Below are 13820 nucleotides of genomic sequence, written 5' to 3'. Positions count from 1 at the left end.
TTCGCTGATGTCACATCCTGACTCAGACGTCTGACTCCCAACCCCCGACCAATCGGTGACCTGTAGTGTGATGATGTCAGATGCAGTCCCACTCAGCCTGCTTTACCTCGGCAGAGTAATTGAAGAAAAGTATCTACTCAGCACGGGTAGAACTCTAGTGTAAACGCACCAAAACCAAGTCGAGGCGAGTCGAGCCGAGCAGGTACTAGTGGAAAAGCGCCATATGATGAAGCCTCTGGAAACCCTCATCTCCAGTGTAATCTGTTTACCAAGCAGATCTATTCTGCATTACTGCTCCACTGCAGATGCCCTGGGTGTTTTTAGTTGATAGTAGTCTGATTGTAACTCTGTGGACATCACAGGATTCCTTTCTCTGATTGGTTGGATGTCTGTTGCTTCTGCGACCATTGTCACCACCCCCTGGAAATCAAAGTCCAATCAGAATAATCAGAGATCTTAGTTTGTATTGAAGAGTGCACTCAGGATGAGTGAGTGAGCCGGTTTTCATATTTAATGCGCCTGTGTGTGTGTTTGTGTGTGTGTGTGTGTGTACTTGCGTTTTCAGGCAGCCAATCTTCAGGGTGTGAAGATGCTGTGCACAAACGCTGAAGGGGCTTCACTCAGGGGCTGTAACTTTGAAGATCCTGCAGGAATCAAAGCCAACCTTGAAGGTGACGCAGCAGATCACACAGGAGGAGCTGACTCCTCCCAACCCTGATTGATCCAAAACTGGACCGATCAACAGATCTAAAGCTGGATTTAGAAGTTTATAACTTCAAAAACATTCTTTGTGAAGACAAGATGTATCAATAAATGTGTGCATCCACATGAATGTCCTCAATACGCCTGAAGATGCTGTACAATACATGTCAGGCCTGTTAGTGGCGCTGTGATGACAGAAACAAGCAAAAACAGGCGGAAAAACATCAGTAGTATGAGTGACGTGTTTGACACAATCGTGTCAGAAAGGTTACGGAGAGGTAGTTACAACAGATCTTCAAATCTTTCCACTCTGCAACCAGGTTTCATAGATGGTCATTTACAGACCCCCGAAACGCCGGTTTCATATGAATGACTTTTGCATTTAGGCCCAAGCTCTTCTTTGTGTGGATGGGGCCTTTTACTTCTGCATCAAAGTTGCGCCATATCTACAGCGTAGGTGTGAACCAGATAGTGTAGGCTATGGCGTAGTCGTGCACCTTGATATGCCCAAAACTACACATCGATGCAGACCGCAAAATACGCAATTGGTAGATTTGTTTTTCTTTGTTTTTGATTTCCCCACTGCTATTCATTCTTCTTTGTTTTCAAGTTGGGTAGAGCAATAGCTTGGTGCAACGCCTGAAGGTCAATATTTATCCGCTCCAACTCACACAAAATATTTACTTACGCTGTCGCTACGACTGAGCTACATACAGAAAGTAAACAAAACAAACGATGTTGCAGAAAAAAAGCTACTTTGCATCCATTGCTGTTTGGTGGTATAATTACAGTGCAACAATGCAGGAGTAAACAAACGACGATGTAGGTGCCTTGCATTGCATACGTGTGTCGCTGCTACACATGCATAAGTATTAATCAGGCTTTAGAAACCTGGCAGATGTTTAAAACATGCTCACCTTAGCCACACCCACCTTAGCATAGTCACCACCAGTTAGCTAGTTTAGCTCATGCTAACGACACCCGGCGTACAGGTGGAAAGACAAAGTGAATGTGAGCTAACATTAGTTAGCTTCATGGGCTAGCATAAGCTTTGCTAAAATGGTTTGGTCCCCGTTTTCACCAGTCCGGTCCAGGCCCATCCAGACCTGGTCGTGGTGATCTGACCAAACTCAGATCTCGCCTGTAAAATTCTAATGATGAAGCTCATTTGGTTCCTTATTCACAGCCTAGCTAACGTGATGACAGCTAGCCGCTAACACAATAAACTGCAGCGTTTCTGTCACATAGAAAACCTTACGCCATTAATAAGGGTTTAAGAGATATTTTCACACTGGAAGAACTAAACCTCTGCATTGGCTTCAGGAAGGAAAAGTGGAAGATGTTTGGTTTTGTCATGATTGTGGTGTCTTGTGTCAGGAGCGAACCTGAAGGGCGTGGACATGGAGGGCAGCCAGATGACAGGAATCAATCTGAGGGTCGCCACCCTGAAAAACGCCAAACTGAAGAACTGTAATCTGAGGGGGGCCACGTTGGCTGGAACGGATCTGGAGGTAAGAACTCGCAAACAAAAGAATTGAAGTCACACACATACACATTCTGTTCATGTCCCGGCCTCTGTCACCGGGAGGAGAGACTGGTCTAGGTCTCCAGCATTGTTTATACAATGCCAATTGGTGACAAATGTCATCTCAAGGATTTTTAACAATACAGTTCTTCTCGTTGCAACTTAACCAATTACAAAATGAACTGGCTCGCTAATGAAACCAACAGCATCCAAACTTTTCTTGGATCCAATTCCGTGTCCTGATCCAGAACCAGGCGACTGTGGAAAGAAAAAGTCCCTTTTTAACCGAAAAAAAACCTCAGACAGAACCAGGCTCGGGAAGGACCAGCATCACCTGGACCGGTTGGGGGTTGAGAGGTCAGGAAAGAGGAGAGAACAAGAACTTAATTTGCGTATGATTTGAAATTTATTACGCATTCAATAATTTACGGTTTTAACATAGAGAATGTATGATTTGGGCTGGTTTTTCATTATTTCCGGTTTTACATCAGGTTGGGCTGTGTTGGACTATTGGACTAATATGATTATGAATTCATGACATATGTGAGTGGGTGAACATTTCTCTTGGGCCAGTAAAGGGCCGAAGCCAAGCCACAGTTTATGCTGCATGACTCCAGACCAGATAACAGACTCCATGGGGTTTACGACACCTGGGAGGGGGGTCAGGCGCAGTATAGCCCCCACAAACCCAGCAGGGTTCCTGCCAGACCTGGAGGAACAAAGGAAAAGACAACGCAAAGGGACCAGGAACAGACTCCCTGGGGTGACGACACCAGGGGGGGTTCAGACTATATGGAGCCCCAGGAAGCGAGCCCTGAAGGGGGGGACTGTCCCTCTCAGTAAAACCGCCCCAAGCCCAAAAGCGGGAAGCACCCAATCACTTGCCAGGGGCTGGTGACATCACGCAGCCCGCGGAACTCAAACTCCCGTCCTGCCCAGTGCTCACTCTCTCTCCCTCAGCCAGCGGACCGGACAAGACGTGCCTGCCGACCGAGGCAGCCACGGCCGCATCTACCCATTTATTCCTGAGCGCTGCGACGAGACGGGGGGGGAGCCGCTTCGAGCCTGGAGTGTCCGGCGGAGCGTAAGACCCGTTACCACGGAGCGCACTGCGCTCCCAAGTTTCTCTCTTTTCTAATTTCTCTCTCCGCTCTAAGTTCTCTCCCGAGGAGGGCCTGATCCTCCGGTCAGCCTGCCAGCTCAGCCCGAGGAGCACCCAGCCACCTGTGTCCGTGAGGCCCACGCGCTCAGGAGCCCGGACGGGAGCCCGCGGTCCGACGAGTGGACCGGATCCCCGCGCGCACCGAGACGCCGTGATAGGCTCCGTTGACCAGGGCGGGATCGCCCGGCTGCTGCACCCCTGTCTTTTTATTTCTTCAGAGTCGAAGGAGAAGAGAGAGAGACGAGAGACTGCTTGGACTGAAAGCCGAGAGGAACGAGGCCGCATCGGACTGGAACCCCCGACAGAACCCGCTCCAGATGCAGAATCCAGAGGAGACGTGAGGCTGTGTTTGGGCGATCAGTCAGTTAGAACGGTGTAAAGCTGAACTTATGTTTAATGAGATTACTGTATGCGTATTACTGTACGTTATCATTATTGTGTTCTTTATCATCTTTATTATTATTACATTTGATTCTCTTCTTTTCATTCCATGCATTTAACGTTTATGTTTCATTTTATTGATTGTTGTTTTTCTTGTTAGTTAATGGTGTTGTAATAAGGTAGTTTCTGCCATCAGGTTTATTTGGGTGTTGCGTTTATCATCTTTTGACACCCGTATGTAAATAAATTCTGATTGATTTCTTTATGAGTGGTTGTGTTATTTCATGCAAGATTTGGTCACAAATTGATTTGTTTAAGCAGAGCCTAGTGTTCGGATATCACGCCTTCACTGTTATTCTGTAAGATTTGCTGTTCTGCAGGATAATTCAAATCATAATGAGACTGATTTTCTGCTGTTAGTTATCGAATCCCACCGGAAGTAAGGCCCCGGCGGTGGTGCCCCTACGAGAATTATCATTTTTGATAATACAATTTGATAAATAGTCAACTTTATTAATTATTAATAATTCTTTAATAGAATTATCATTAGCCTTGATAACTGGACAGCCAAGCTACCTATGAGTTGCACAACATAAATGGTGCCCCGTGTGAGGCTCTCTAATAACAATATTTGTGACCAAGTTGTATGAAATAATTGAACATTAATTGTCATCAGAAGAAAAATATTTTTTTTTTTTTTTTTTCTTCCCCTCATTATCTGATTCCTACGGTTATTTTAAAACCTCCCTGTTCTCTGCAACCTTGCTTCACTGAAGTTAATGGTTGGTTTTGCTTCAAGTTCTTTAAATTCTATTAATAGAACTTTGTCGGGATTACCCCATGTGAGTTATTAATCTTTCGGATTAATTTCTACCGTGTTTGTTAAATTGAATCTTTAATTTGGTGGCATTTAAATTTTAATCCACCTTATTGATTCTCTTTTGTTTTTTTTTGTGCTTCCAAGGTTATCTCAATTCTGTTTATGATAACCAAGAACCCAACTGCTTTGAGGCACAGATCAGAGTTGGTTCAGTCTCTCATGCTTCATTTATTGTCTCATTCCTCCTAATCTGGGTGATAACGTGAATCTACTTCATTACTGAGTGTTAATCTCTTGGCAGAGTCGCAAGCGAAACACTGGTGTCCGGTTCGTGAACTGCGTGTGGTGCACAGGGCAGGAAACTCATCGCATTTGGACGCAGAGCCAGCAGAGGTGACCCGAGGTTGACTAAGAAGGACCATCAGGCAAGTTCCGTTTGAATAGGAAGCTTTTCGCCAGGTACCCTTCAGTCCTGGGTCCCCTGGCCAGACGCGCGATGAGTAGCTCAGGTAACCATGAAGGGGGGGCCGAGGCTTCCCCCAGCGTCACTTTTTCCGACACTCAAGAAGTAATTGCACGTATGATGGAAATACCTAGAGAAGAACTGTTTACGATAAATAGCTATAACCTCCAAACCTGCGAGGAGAAGATAGTGGAGCTCGTTAACTTTGCTAAAAACCCGACCAAAAAACTCCTTAAAGCCGACATTTTGGGCCAGCTGGCCTTATTAGGGCAATGTAAGGCAGAACTGCAGGCGGCGGAGCACGGGGATAGAATTAACGAGTGGCGAGAGAAATATGAGGCAGAGAGGCTGGAAAATTGTGATTTGCAGAAAGCGGTTGGAAGCTTGAGGGGCCTCTTAGCTGCGGCTCGAGCACAAATCGAAGACGAATCATCGGACGCCGAGGGTCCCCCTGCGCAGAGGGCCCCGAACGCAGGACCAGCTTCAACAGCTGGACTGCCTTCGGGACCGGCTGCTAACTCACGATCCCCCGAATACCCTTACCTCCGACCGCAGGCCAGACAGCTGGCAGCGGAAAGGCGCACGGTTAGCCCAGAAATGATCCCTCCAGGGAGGAGCCGCGGTCAGGGCGTACAATATCGGAGAGAATTTGATTCAAATCCCTGGCCGAGTCGAAGTCGTCGCTATGCCTCGGATGACCCGCTGTTGTTCGAGCCGGAACCCACTCGGGGTTACCGCTCGGTCCTCAGCTCACGGCAGAGGACCCCGTCTCCGCCCTATCGGAGAGAACGTCCCCCCCCACGTTACAGGGGACGCCATCACTGGGAAAGCTCAGATGATGAAAATGATGGACCAGCTCCGTTCTACGGGCACGGTCTTCGCACGCGCCAAATAGAGTCTCTGGCGAGAGACATAGAGCGTTTTGACCCCCACATCAAAGGATCTAACATTGATGACTATTTGAGGGAGGTTGAACGATGCTTGCTCGACCTCCCGGGAGCAACTTCCCGGGAGAAAATTAAATTAATCTGGAAGACTACTTCCAGAAGCGTGCATGTTTTCCTGGAGACCCTGCACCCCGACACAAGAGATCGCTATTCAGCTTTATGTCAGGCGCTGCGTGAAGAATACTCGATATTTTCTGATCGGGCATCCGCCACCTTCGGCGCTTTTGCGATCAAACAAACGAGGTCCGAACAACCGAGAGATTACTACTGGCGACTTCGGGCTGCCTACTTCCAGGGGTGCAACGCCCCAGGGTTAGAGGAGGAGCAGGCATTTAAGTCACTTTTCCTCCATAACCTCCACGATAGCATAAAGTATAATGTAACCATGTACTGTAAAACTAGGGACCTACAGATGCGGGACATCAGAAGGTACGCACAGATTGCCTGGGAAGCTAGGGCGCGACCAGCGAGGGCCCCTGAGCACGATACCGAGGTGCTTGCAGTCCAGAGAACTGAGAACCGTCACGTAGAGTTCGGAGACGAGGTTTTCCGTGCCTGGACTGGACCTGAACCAGGTCCCAGGGACCACTACCAGCCTCGCCCGCCGCCAGGTCAGTCAGAGTTCCAACCACAGTACAGGTTAGAGCAGCATGACGAAGGGGGGTCTAACTACCCGGCCAGACAGTATGACGAGTATGAAACCGCTGCGCCGAAATACATTAAAAATAGACGGAAGCGCCACAAAGATGACCTCATCGAGGACGTGTGCCAGGCCCTCGAGGGATTAATTAAACCACCTCGCTCCTCCGGGCCCCCTGAGGACCGGGGCACCAGGCCACCGATAGAATGACTAGGCGGACCCACCCCCCCAGCCGTGGCCAGGATCTGCATGGTGGGGGTGGACAGGGCAGCGCGTGCAGGCGCACGCCCCCCTTCTCTGATTTCCCTCGGTAAACTGGTCCGTAATGGACCGGATCGGCGTGTTGATTGCTCATCAGTTCTTAACAGCTGTGTTTGTGTCCTTGCTTTCCTAGATACCGGTCCCGGGGTCAGACCCATAAGTCCCGCCTACGTTTTCTCCTTAGATGCCGTGCCATTCTCGGGGGCCCCAAGACCACTTGAAGGTCGTGAGGGACTCTTGTCTTTAGATTGGCAGGCCGGTGCTTTGCCCCACGTCATGCCCCCTCTGGGACCGAATCCGGAACCAGAACCCCCGCCCCCAGGGGACGGGGACCGAAAGGTCAGCCAGGTACCCCTCGTCAACCACACCCCCTTCTTGCCCTCGTGGGAAAAGGGGGGGTCAGGTTTGTGCAGCTCCCAAATAGTGGAGACTGCAGCACGCGCACGCATGACAGTTTCAGGGTCACACTTGCGGGTGGATCGTGGGGGGACGGTCCCGAAATCCTTGGGAGGGAACCGTTATCTCCTCGCTGCCACCTGCTGGTTTACCAAATGGGTGATTACTGTCCTCCTCCTGAGCCATGTTTTCAGCCGCCGGGGGGCTCCCCGGTCGGGTGGTCCGGACAGAATCACACATTTGGCCTTAAATGTCATGACAGCTCCCTTTGACACCCGATCCCCACGTCAGATCAAACGAGCTAATCTAACTCTTGTCCATATGCTGCTAGATCTCAGGGTCGTCAGGTCCACGCCACACCGCTCGGTTGCGATGACACCACTCGAACGGACGGCTGGTCAGCAAATGAAGTTGCCACTTCACCCGTTGTACCCGCCTGACAATGTTAGTGTCGCCTCCGCCAGCACCGCGCGCCAGTATGTGACAGACCTGCGTGACCACCCTCGGTCGACTTTTGCATGGGCACAAAGGAACACAGACGCCGGCGCTGAAGGCACCGGGCCTTACCATGATCGTACGTCCTCTCGAGAGTACCAAATAGGGAACGAGACTTCATTCTTCCGTTACCCGAGGTCGGTTCTGTTACGGGACAGACCCCCTCCTATCCGTTTCCTTCCTCAGCACCGCTCTGCCAAGGGATTAACACGTAGTAGACACCCACTGAGCCTGGTCTGCTGCTGGCAGTTACGTATAAAGGGTCTGTAATCCAACGAACCTCCCCTTTTCTTTCCAGTTTTTCCCTTATGTTTATCTACCTCACCTTAAGAAGTGATGTCACTGTATTATGCGAGTTAACCATTTTTGTATTATTTGAATGTGTTTTGTTCATTTTCATACTCTTACACCGTTGCATAGATGATTCTGATCTGCCCAGACAAAGCCTCCCACGCTATGCTAACCTCTGAACTCTTAAGTACTGTACCCCTCTGCCAACCAGGACTGCATCTCATGGACTGTTGCACTGTTGTTAGATTTGACAACCAGACCCTGCATTCCCGCCGTCAAATCTAAGGGGGGATGTTGGACTATTGGACTAATATGATTATGAATTCATGACATATGTGAGTGGGTGAACATTTCTCTTGGGCCAGTAAAGGGCCGAAGCCAAGCCACAGTTTATGCTGCATGACTCCAGACCAGATAACAGACTCCATGGGGTTTACGACACCTGGGAGGGGGGTCAGGCGCAGTATAGCCCCCACAAACCCAGCAGGGTTCCTGCCAGACCTGGAGGAACAAAGGAAAAGACAACGCAAAGGGACCAGGAACAGACTCCCTGGGGTGACGACACCAGGGGGGGTTCAGACTATATGGAGCCCCAGGAAGCGAGCCCTGAAGGGGGGGACTGTCCCTCTCAGTAAAACCGCCCCAAGCCCAAAAGCGGGAAGCACCCAATCACTTGCCAGGGGCTGGTGACATCACGCAGCCCGCGGAACTCAAACTCCCGTCCTGCCCAGTGCTCACTCTCTCTCCCTCAGCCAGCGGACCGGACAAGACGTGCCTGCCGACCGAGGCAGCCACGGCCGCATCTACCCATTTATTCCTGAGCGCTGCGACGAGACGGGGGGGGAGCCGCTTCGAGCCTGGAGTGTCCGGCGGAGCGTAAGACCCGTTACCACGGAGCGCACTGCGCTCCCAAGTTTCTCTCTTTTCTAATTTCTCTCTCCGCTCTAAGTTCTCTCCCGAGGAGGGCCTGATCCTCCGGTCAGCCTGCCAGCTCAGCCCGAGGAGCACCCAGCCACCTGTGTCCGTGAGGCCCACGCGCTCAGGAGCCCGGACGGGAGCCCGCGGTCCGACGAGTGGACCGGATCCCCGCGCGCACCGAGACGCCGTGATAGGCTCCGTTGACCAGGGCGGGATCGCCCGGCTGCTGCACCCCTGTCTTTTTATTTCTTCAGAGTCGAAGGAGAAGAGAGAGAGACGAGAGACTGCTTGGACTGAAAGCCGAGAGGAACGAGGCCGCATCGGACTGGAACCCCCGACAGAACCCGCTCCAGATGCAGAATCCAGAGGAGACGTGAGGCTGTGTTTGGGCGATCAGTCAGTTAGAACGGTGTAAAGCTGAACTTATGTTTAATGAGATTACTGTATGCGTATTACTGTACGTTATCATTATTGTGTTCTTTATCATCTTTATTATTATTACATTTGATTCTCTTCTTTTCATTCCATGCATTTAACGTTTATGTTTCATTTTATTGATTGTTGTTTTTCTTGTTAGTTAATGGTGTTGTAATAAGGTAGTTTCTGCCATCAGGTTTATTTGGGTGTTGCGTTTATCATCTTTTGACACCCGTATGTAAATAAATTCTGATTGATTTCTTTATGAGTGGTTGTGTTATTTCATGCAAGATTTGGTCACAAATTGATTTGTTTAAGCAGAGCCTAGTGTTCGGATATCACGCCTTCACTGTTATTCTGTAAGATTTGCTGTTCTGCAGGATAATTCAAATCATAATGAGACTGATTTTCTGCTGTTAGTTATCGAATCCCACCGGAAGTAAGGCCCCGGCGGTGGTGCCCCTACGAGAATTATCATTTTTGATAATACAATTTGATAAATAGTCAACTTTATTAATTATTAATAATTCTTTAATAGAATTATCATTAGCCTTGATAACTGGACAGCCAAGCTACCTATGAGTTGCACAACAGCTGGAACCTGTCAGCCAGATCTGGCAACTTTGACCTCAGCGCTGGATTTCTTAGTCGGTGTAGTCTCGAGACAAGACAAGCAAATATGAGTAAATGTAGATTTAGCGACAAATGGCTTGAAAATTCCAGTTTCTCGTGGTGGCTGAAAGTTGTGCCCAAAGATGACAGCGAGGCTTACTGTGTGGTTTGCTGTAAATGTTTTAAGTTGGACACAATGGGGATCAAAGCGCTGGAGTCTCGTATGCAGAGCGGTAAACAATTAGCTTTCGCTACATCCCGCCTATGCCAGCCTCAAATCAACATGTTTTGCACCGACACCGCTAACGGAGAAGCGGAGTATTGTATTGTGAGTGAGATAGTATTGTGTGAGTGAGTATCGTATTGTGTGAGTAACATAAGTGAGCTTACGTTTCAAGTGTTCAAAGTGTGTGACTGTCTTGTTGGTCTTACATTTAGTTTGAAAATAGTATTAAAAAAATCTTAAATTTAACTTGGTCAAACCTGTAGACACCCTGCAACAACAGAGTTGTACAGACTGAGGATAAGCTGGTGGCGACTGTTAATTAGAATCAGATGTGCTTAAGCAGAGTGCTGTGGAAAAACCTGTTAAATACTCTTTAACATGTTCTTTCCAACTAGGTGAATGTCCAGACTGAAACTGAGTGTCTAGGTTACTAGGAAGACTTGAGAGATGATCCAGATTTTTGTAGATTTAATTAAGCAGTTGCATGCAAAAGGGTCAGAACATAAATCAGGCATCTTGATGGAGAATGACAAAGAACAAAGGAAGCATAATGATTTTAAAGCATAAATGATGATTCATCCTTATGATTATGGTAGACAAACCACTGTAACGTCAGAGCTTTTAGGGCCAAAGTATCAGTCTGCACTCTCTATAATAAATGTGCTCCTCACAGCAATTTTGATTTAATCAAAGTGACCAAGGCAACATTTTCCATCACACAGAGTACCGTATTATCTAAAACATGCAGGACAGTGTGCTGCAAAGGCTAGGGTTGGGAAACACTGATCTACAGTAACTACATAGCTTGACAATATTTCCCTAAAGTAATCTGGTCCAAATAAAACAACTATAGTTTTATCTGAATTTATCTGGAGAAAGGTTTGACTCTTCTAGGTCAATATGTCTTTAAGACATGTTTGTAGTCTGTCCAACTGGTTAGTGCCCCCCGAGTTTCATAGACCGGTATAACTGAGTATCATCAACATAGAAATGGACATTAATACCATGCCATCTAATATTACCCAATGGAAGCAAATATAAGGAGACAATAATCAGTCCAAACACTGAACCCTGGAGAGCTCTGTGGTTAAGTCTGGTACGTGAGGATGACTCTTCATTAACGTCAAACTGATCAATCAACTATCAAGTCCCCTGGTATTTATCTAGTCTTCTATCTAGTGCTCACACACATTTAGTTTTTTGTTATCTGTTCAGGTACATTTTAACTACATAATGATGGGATGTTGCGACCACTGTCAATCTGCTACTCGGAAATGTAGCCACTTGATGCTGCTTCATGTTTTTCAAAAAATTCCGATGTGTTTCAAAATAAAATAATAAAGAAACTAATACCTGAAGTGAGTTCATATCAACAAGTACTTGTCTGATTATGTAAATGCGACGTGTAAGGCGTATTGATCGGGCATTGTTTCAGCATCGCTGACAGCGCCTTTTCCATCGTGTGTGTGTGTGTGTGTGTGTGTGTGTGTGTGTGTGTGTGTGTGTGTGTGTGTGTGTGTGTGTGTGTGTGTGTGTGTGTGTGTGTGTGTGTGTGTGTGTGTGTGTGTGTGTGTGTGTGTGTGTGTGTGTGTGTGTGGCATCCACACACACTCACGTGACCCGTCCTGCCAGTGGAGTTGATTTAAAGTCGCAAAACATAAAAATGATTCTTCACACATCCTTTTTGTTCTGGTTATTTTCAGAACTGTGACCTGTCAGGCTGCGATCTTCAGGAAGCGAACCTGCGAGGTTCCAATGTGAAGGGAGCCATCTTCGAGGAGATGCTGACACCTCTGCACATGTCTCAGAGCGTGCGCTGAAGTCGATGCCGCCGACACCAAAGCTTCTTTTGACTCTGTGGTATACAACGTTGATTTCATGACCTCATCTGTCTTAAATGCCTCGCTGTCTTCTGGATGGATTTGTTCTTTCATCGTGCCGTGACGAGTCGTGCTTTTGCCTCGTGGAGCGCCTCCCTGGACCCGTCCACACCAAACCAGAAGAAAGAAAAATTCATGGAAAGAAGCAGCTGAAACAGAAACAGTTTACCTGGATTTAGGCTGGTCCAGAATCTATTTTTTATTAGGTTTTGGTTCTTTTTATCATCATCAACTGTTTCCAGCTCTACCGCCACTTAAGTTCTTCACAGGAACCTGGACCAGAATGTTTCCAACCAGAACTGAGCTGATCTGAACCTGAACGTGGAGGCCGTTTTAAAAACATATGTCTTCAAGACGTCAACAAGGTTCAATGAGCTCAGCGTCGGATAAAACATCAGCCTTCAGCTTAGATGATGGGCATCAAACAGCGAATTTAGGCGCTGATGGACTCCGATGGACTTTTACCAGCCTGACCCTGACCCCCACCTCCTCCATGTCTTGTCCTGCTGAATCGTTGACAGATGAATGTGTGTTTGTTGGTTTCACTGAACCTTTCTGCTCCCTAATTCATGACTTTCACCATTTTTTTAAGATGTTCTCATGTTTGTTTAAAAATAAACTGGAAGATTTGACAAGAAATTGTTCTTGAACCAGATTGGTCCGGTTTATTCAAGGTGATTTAGACTCAAAAACAGGAAGAACCGGGACAATCCTGCAACTGCTGACAGAGTGGGCCTCCAGACCTCCAGACTTGGTTCCAGAAAGGTAACCAGCCTCCAGACCCGCAGACCTGGATGCAGGTCTGGAGGCCCACCTCCTATCTGCATCCAGGTCTGCAGGTATGGAGAACCGTTTTCTGCCTGCAGACATGGGTGCAGACAGGAAGTGGGCCTCCAGACCTGAAACGTGTACAGTTTTTAATCCTAACGTTTTTTGGAGGCCGCCTGGAGCAGTTTGTTTCCGTCTGTGTTCCACATGGTAAACTAAAACTAGAACTCGGACTGAGGGCTGGGTCTGAGCACACCATCACAGGACCACGATGGAGGTCAGCTCCACAGCAGCCATTGTTGGTTTACTCCAGGAAATGAGGTGTTGGCAGAGGCCGTGATTGGTGGTTAGTGGTGAGGAGTGCAATCATAGTTTAGTTCTGGTTTCACAACAGAGACCTGGTTCACTGAACCTGATCAGATCTTTCAAAAATGATGAGGCATAATTCATCAGAAATCCTTGACGCTGCGCTAAGAAGGTCTTATTCTATCAGTTTGGGGCTTTGTGTCTTGAATTGTGACAACGTTGAGCTCTTCTAGTCTAGTTTCAGGTCAAGATCCAGGTCTTGGAACTTGGAGATGTTTAATCAAGGCAACTTTATTTGTATGACACATTTAAGAAACATACATCAGTTAAAAATAATTAAACAAATGAGATGCAAGAATTAAAGGGTGAAGTTCATTGTGGGAGATTAATGAAGTGCAGCAGGAAATAAAAAGGTTTTTGACAATTGCAATTCTGGAAGTTAGTTACACACCACCTGACCATGTTTGGTTCTAACTCTGGGTACATTGGAGACTATAAAAGAACAGGACACACAAATTTGTCACCCACATGTTTCTGAAGCGCTATTTCGAAACCTCCTTTTCATCCTCGGCCATGTGAGATTGAAGGCTGAAGGTCGAAAGCTCAAGGC

General features: G+C 47.6%; 1 protein-coding gene across 2 annotated transcripts in view; it reads left to right on the top strand.

Moving 5' to 3' along the window:
• Positions 1 to 12767, top strand: part of kctd9b (potassium channel tetramerization domain containing 9b) — a 29013-nt gene extending 16246 nt beyond the window's left edge. Inside the window, exons 10-12 of one of the 2 annotated variants that reach the window (XM_061734076.1) lie at positions 566 to 671; positions 2080 to 2213; positions 11960 to 12767. In XM_061734076.1, coding sequence (XP_061590060.1) covers positions 566 to 671; positions 2080 to 2213; positions 11960 to 12076 — 357 coding nt within the window. In that variant the 3' untranslated portion in view covers positions 12077 to 12767. Of the gene's footprint in view, positions 1 to 565; positions 672 to 2079; positions 2214 to 3384; positions 5013 to 11959 lie in introns of those variants that run through there. The other variant, XM_061734075.1, reaches the window with a different exon arrangement.
• The last annotated feature ends 1053 nt before the right edge of the window (positions 12768 to 13820 follow it).

Source organism: Cololabis saira, chromosome 11 (assembly GCF_033807715.1).
Source record: "Cololabis saira isolate AMF1-May2022 chromosome 11, fColSai1.1, whole genome shotgun sequence".
In the NCBI taxonomy this organism is placed as follows: Eukaryota; Metazoa; Chordata; class Actinopteri; order Beloniformes; family Belonidae; genus Cololabis; species Cololabis saira.
This window is presented reverse-complemented; position numbering and strand designations above follow the sequence as displayed.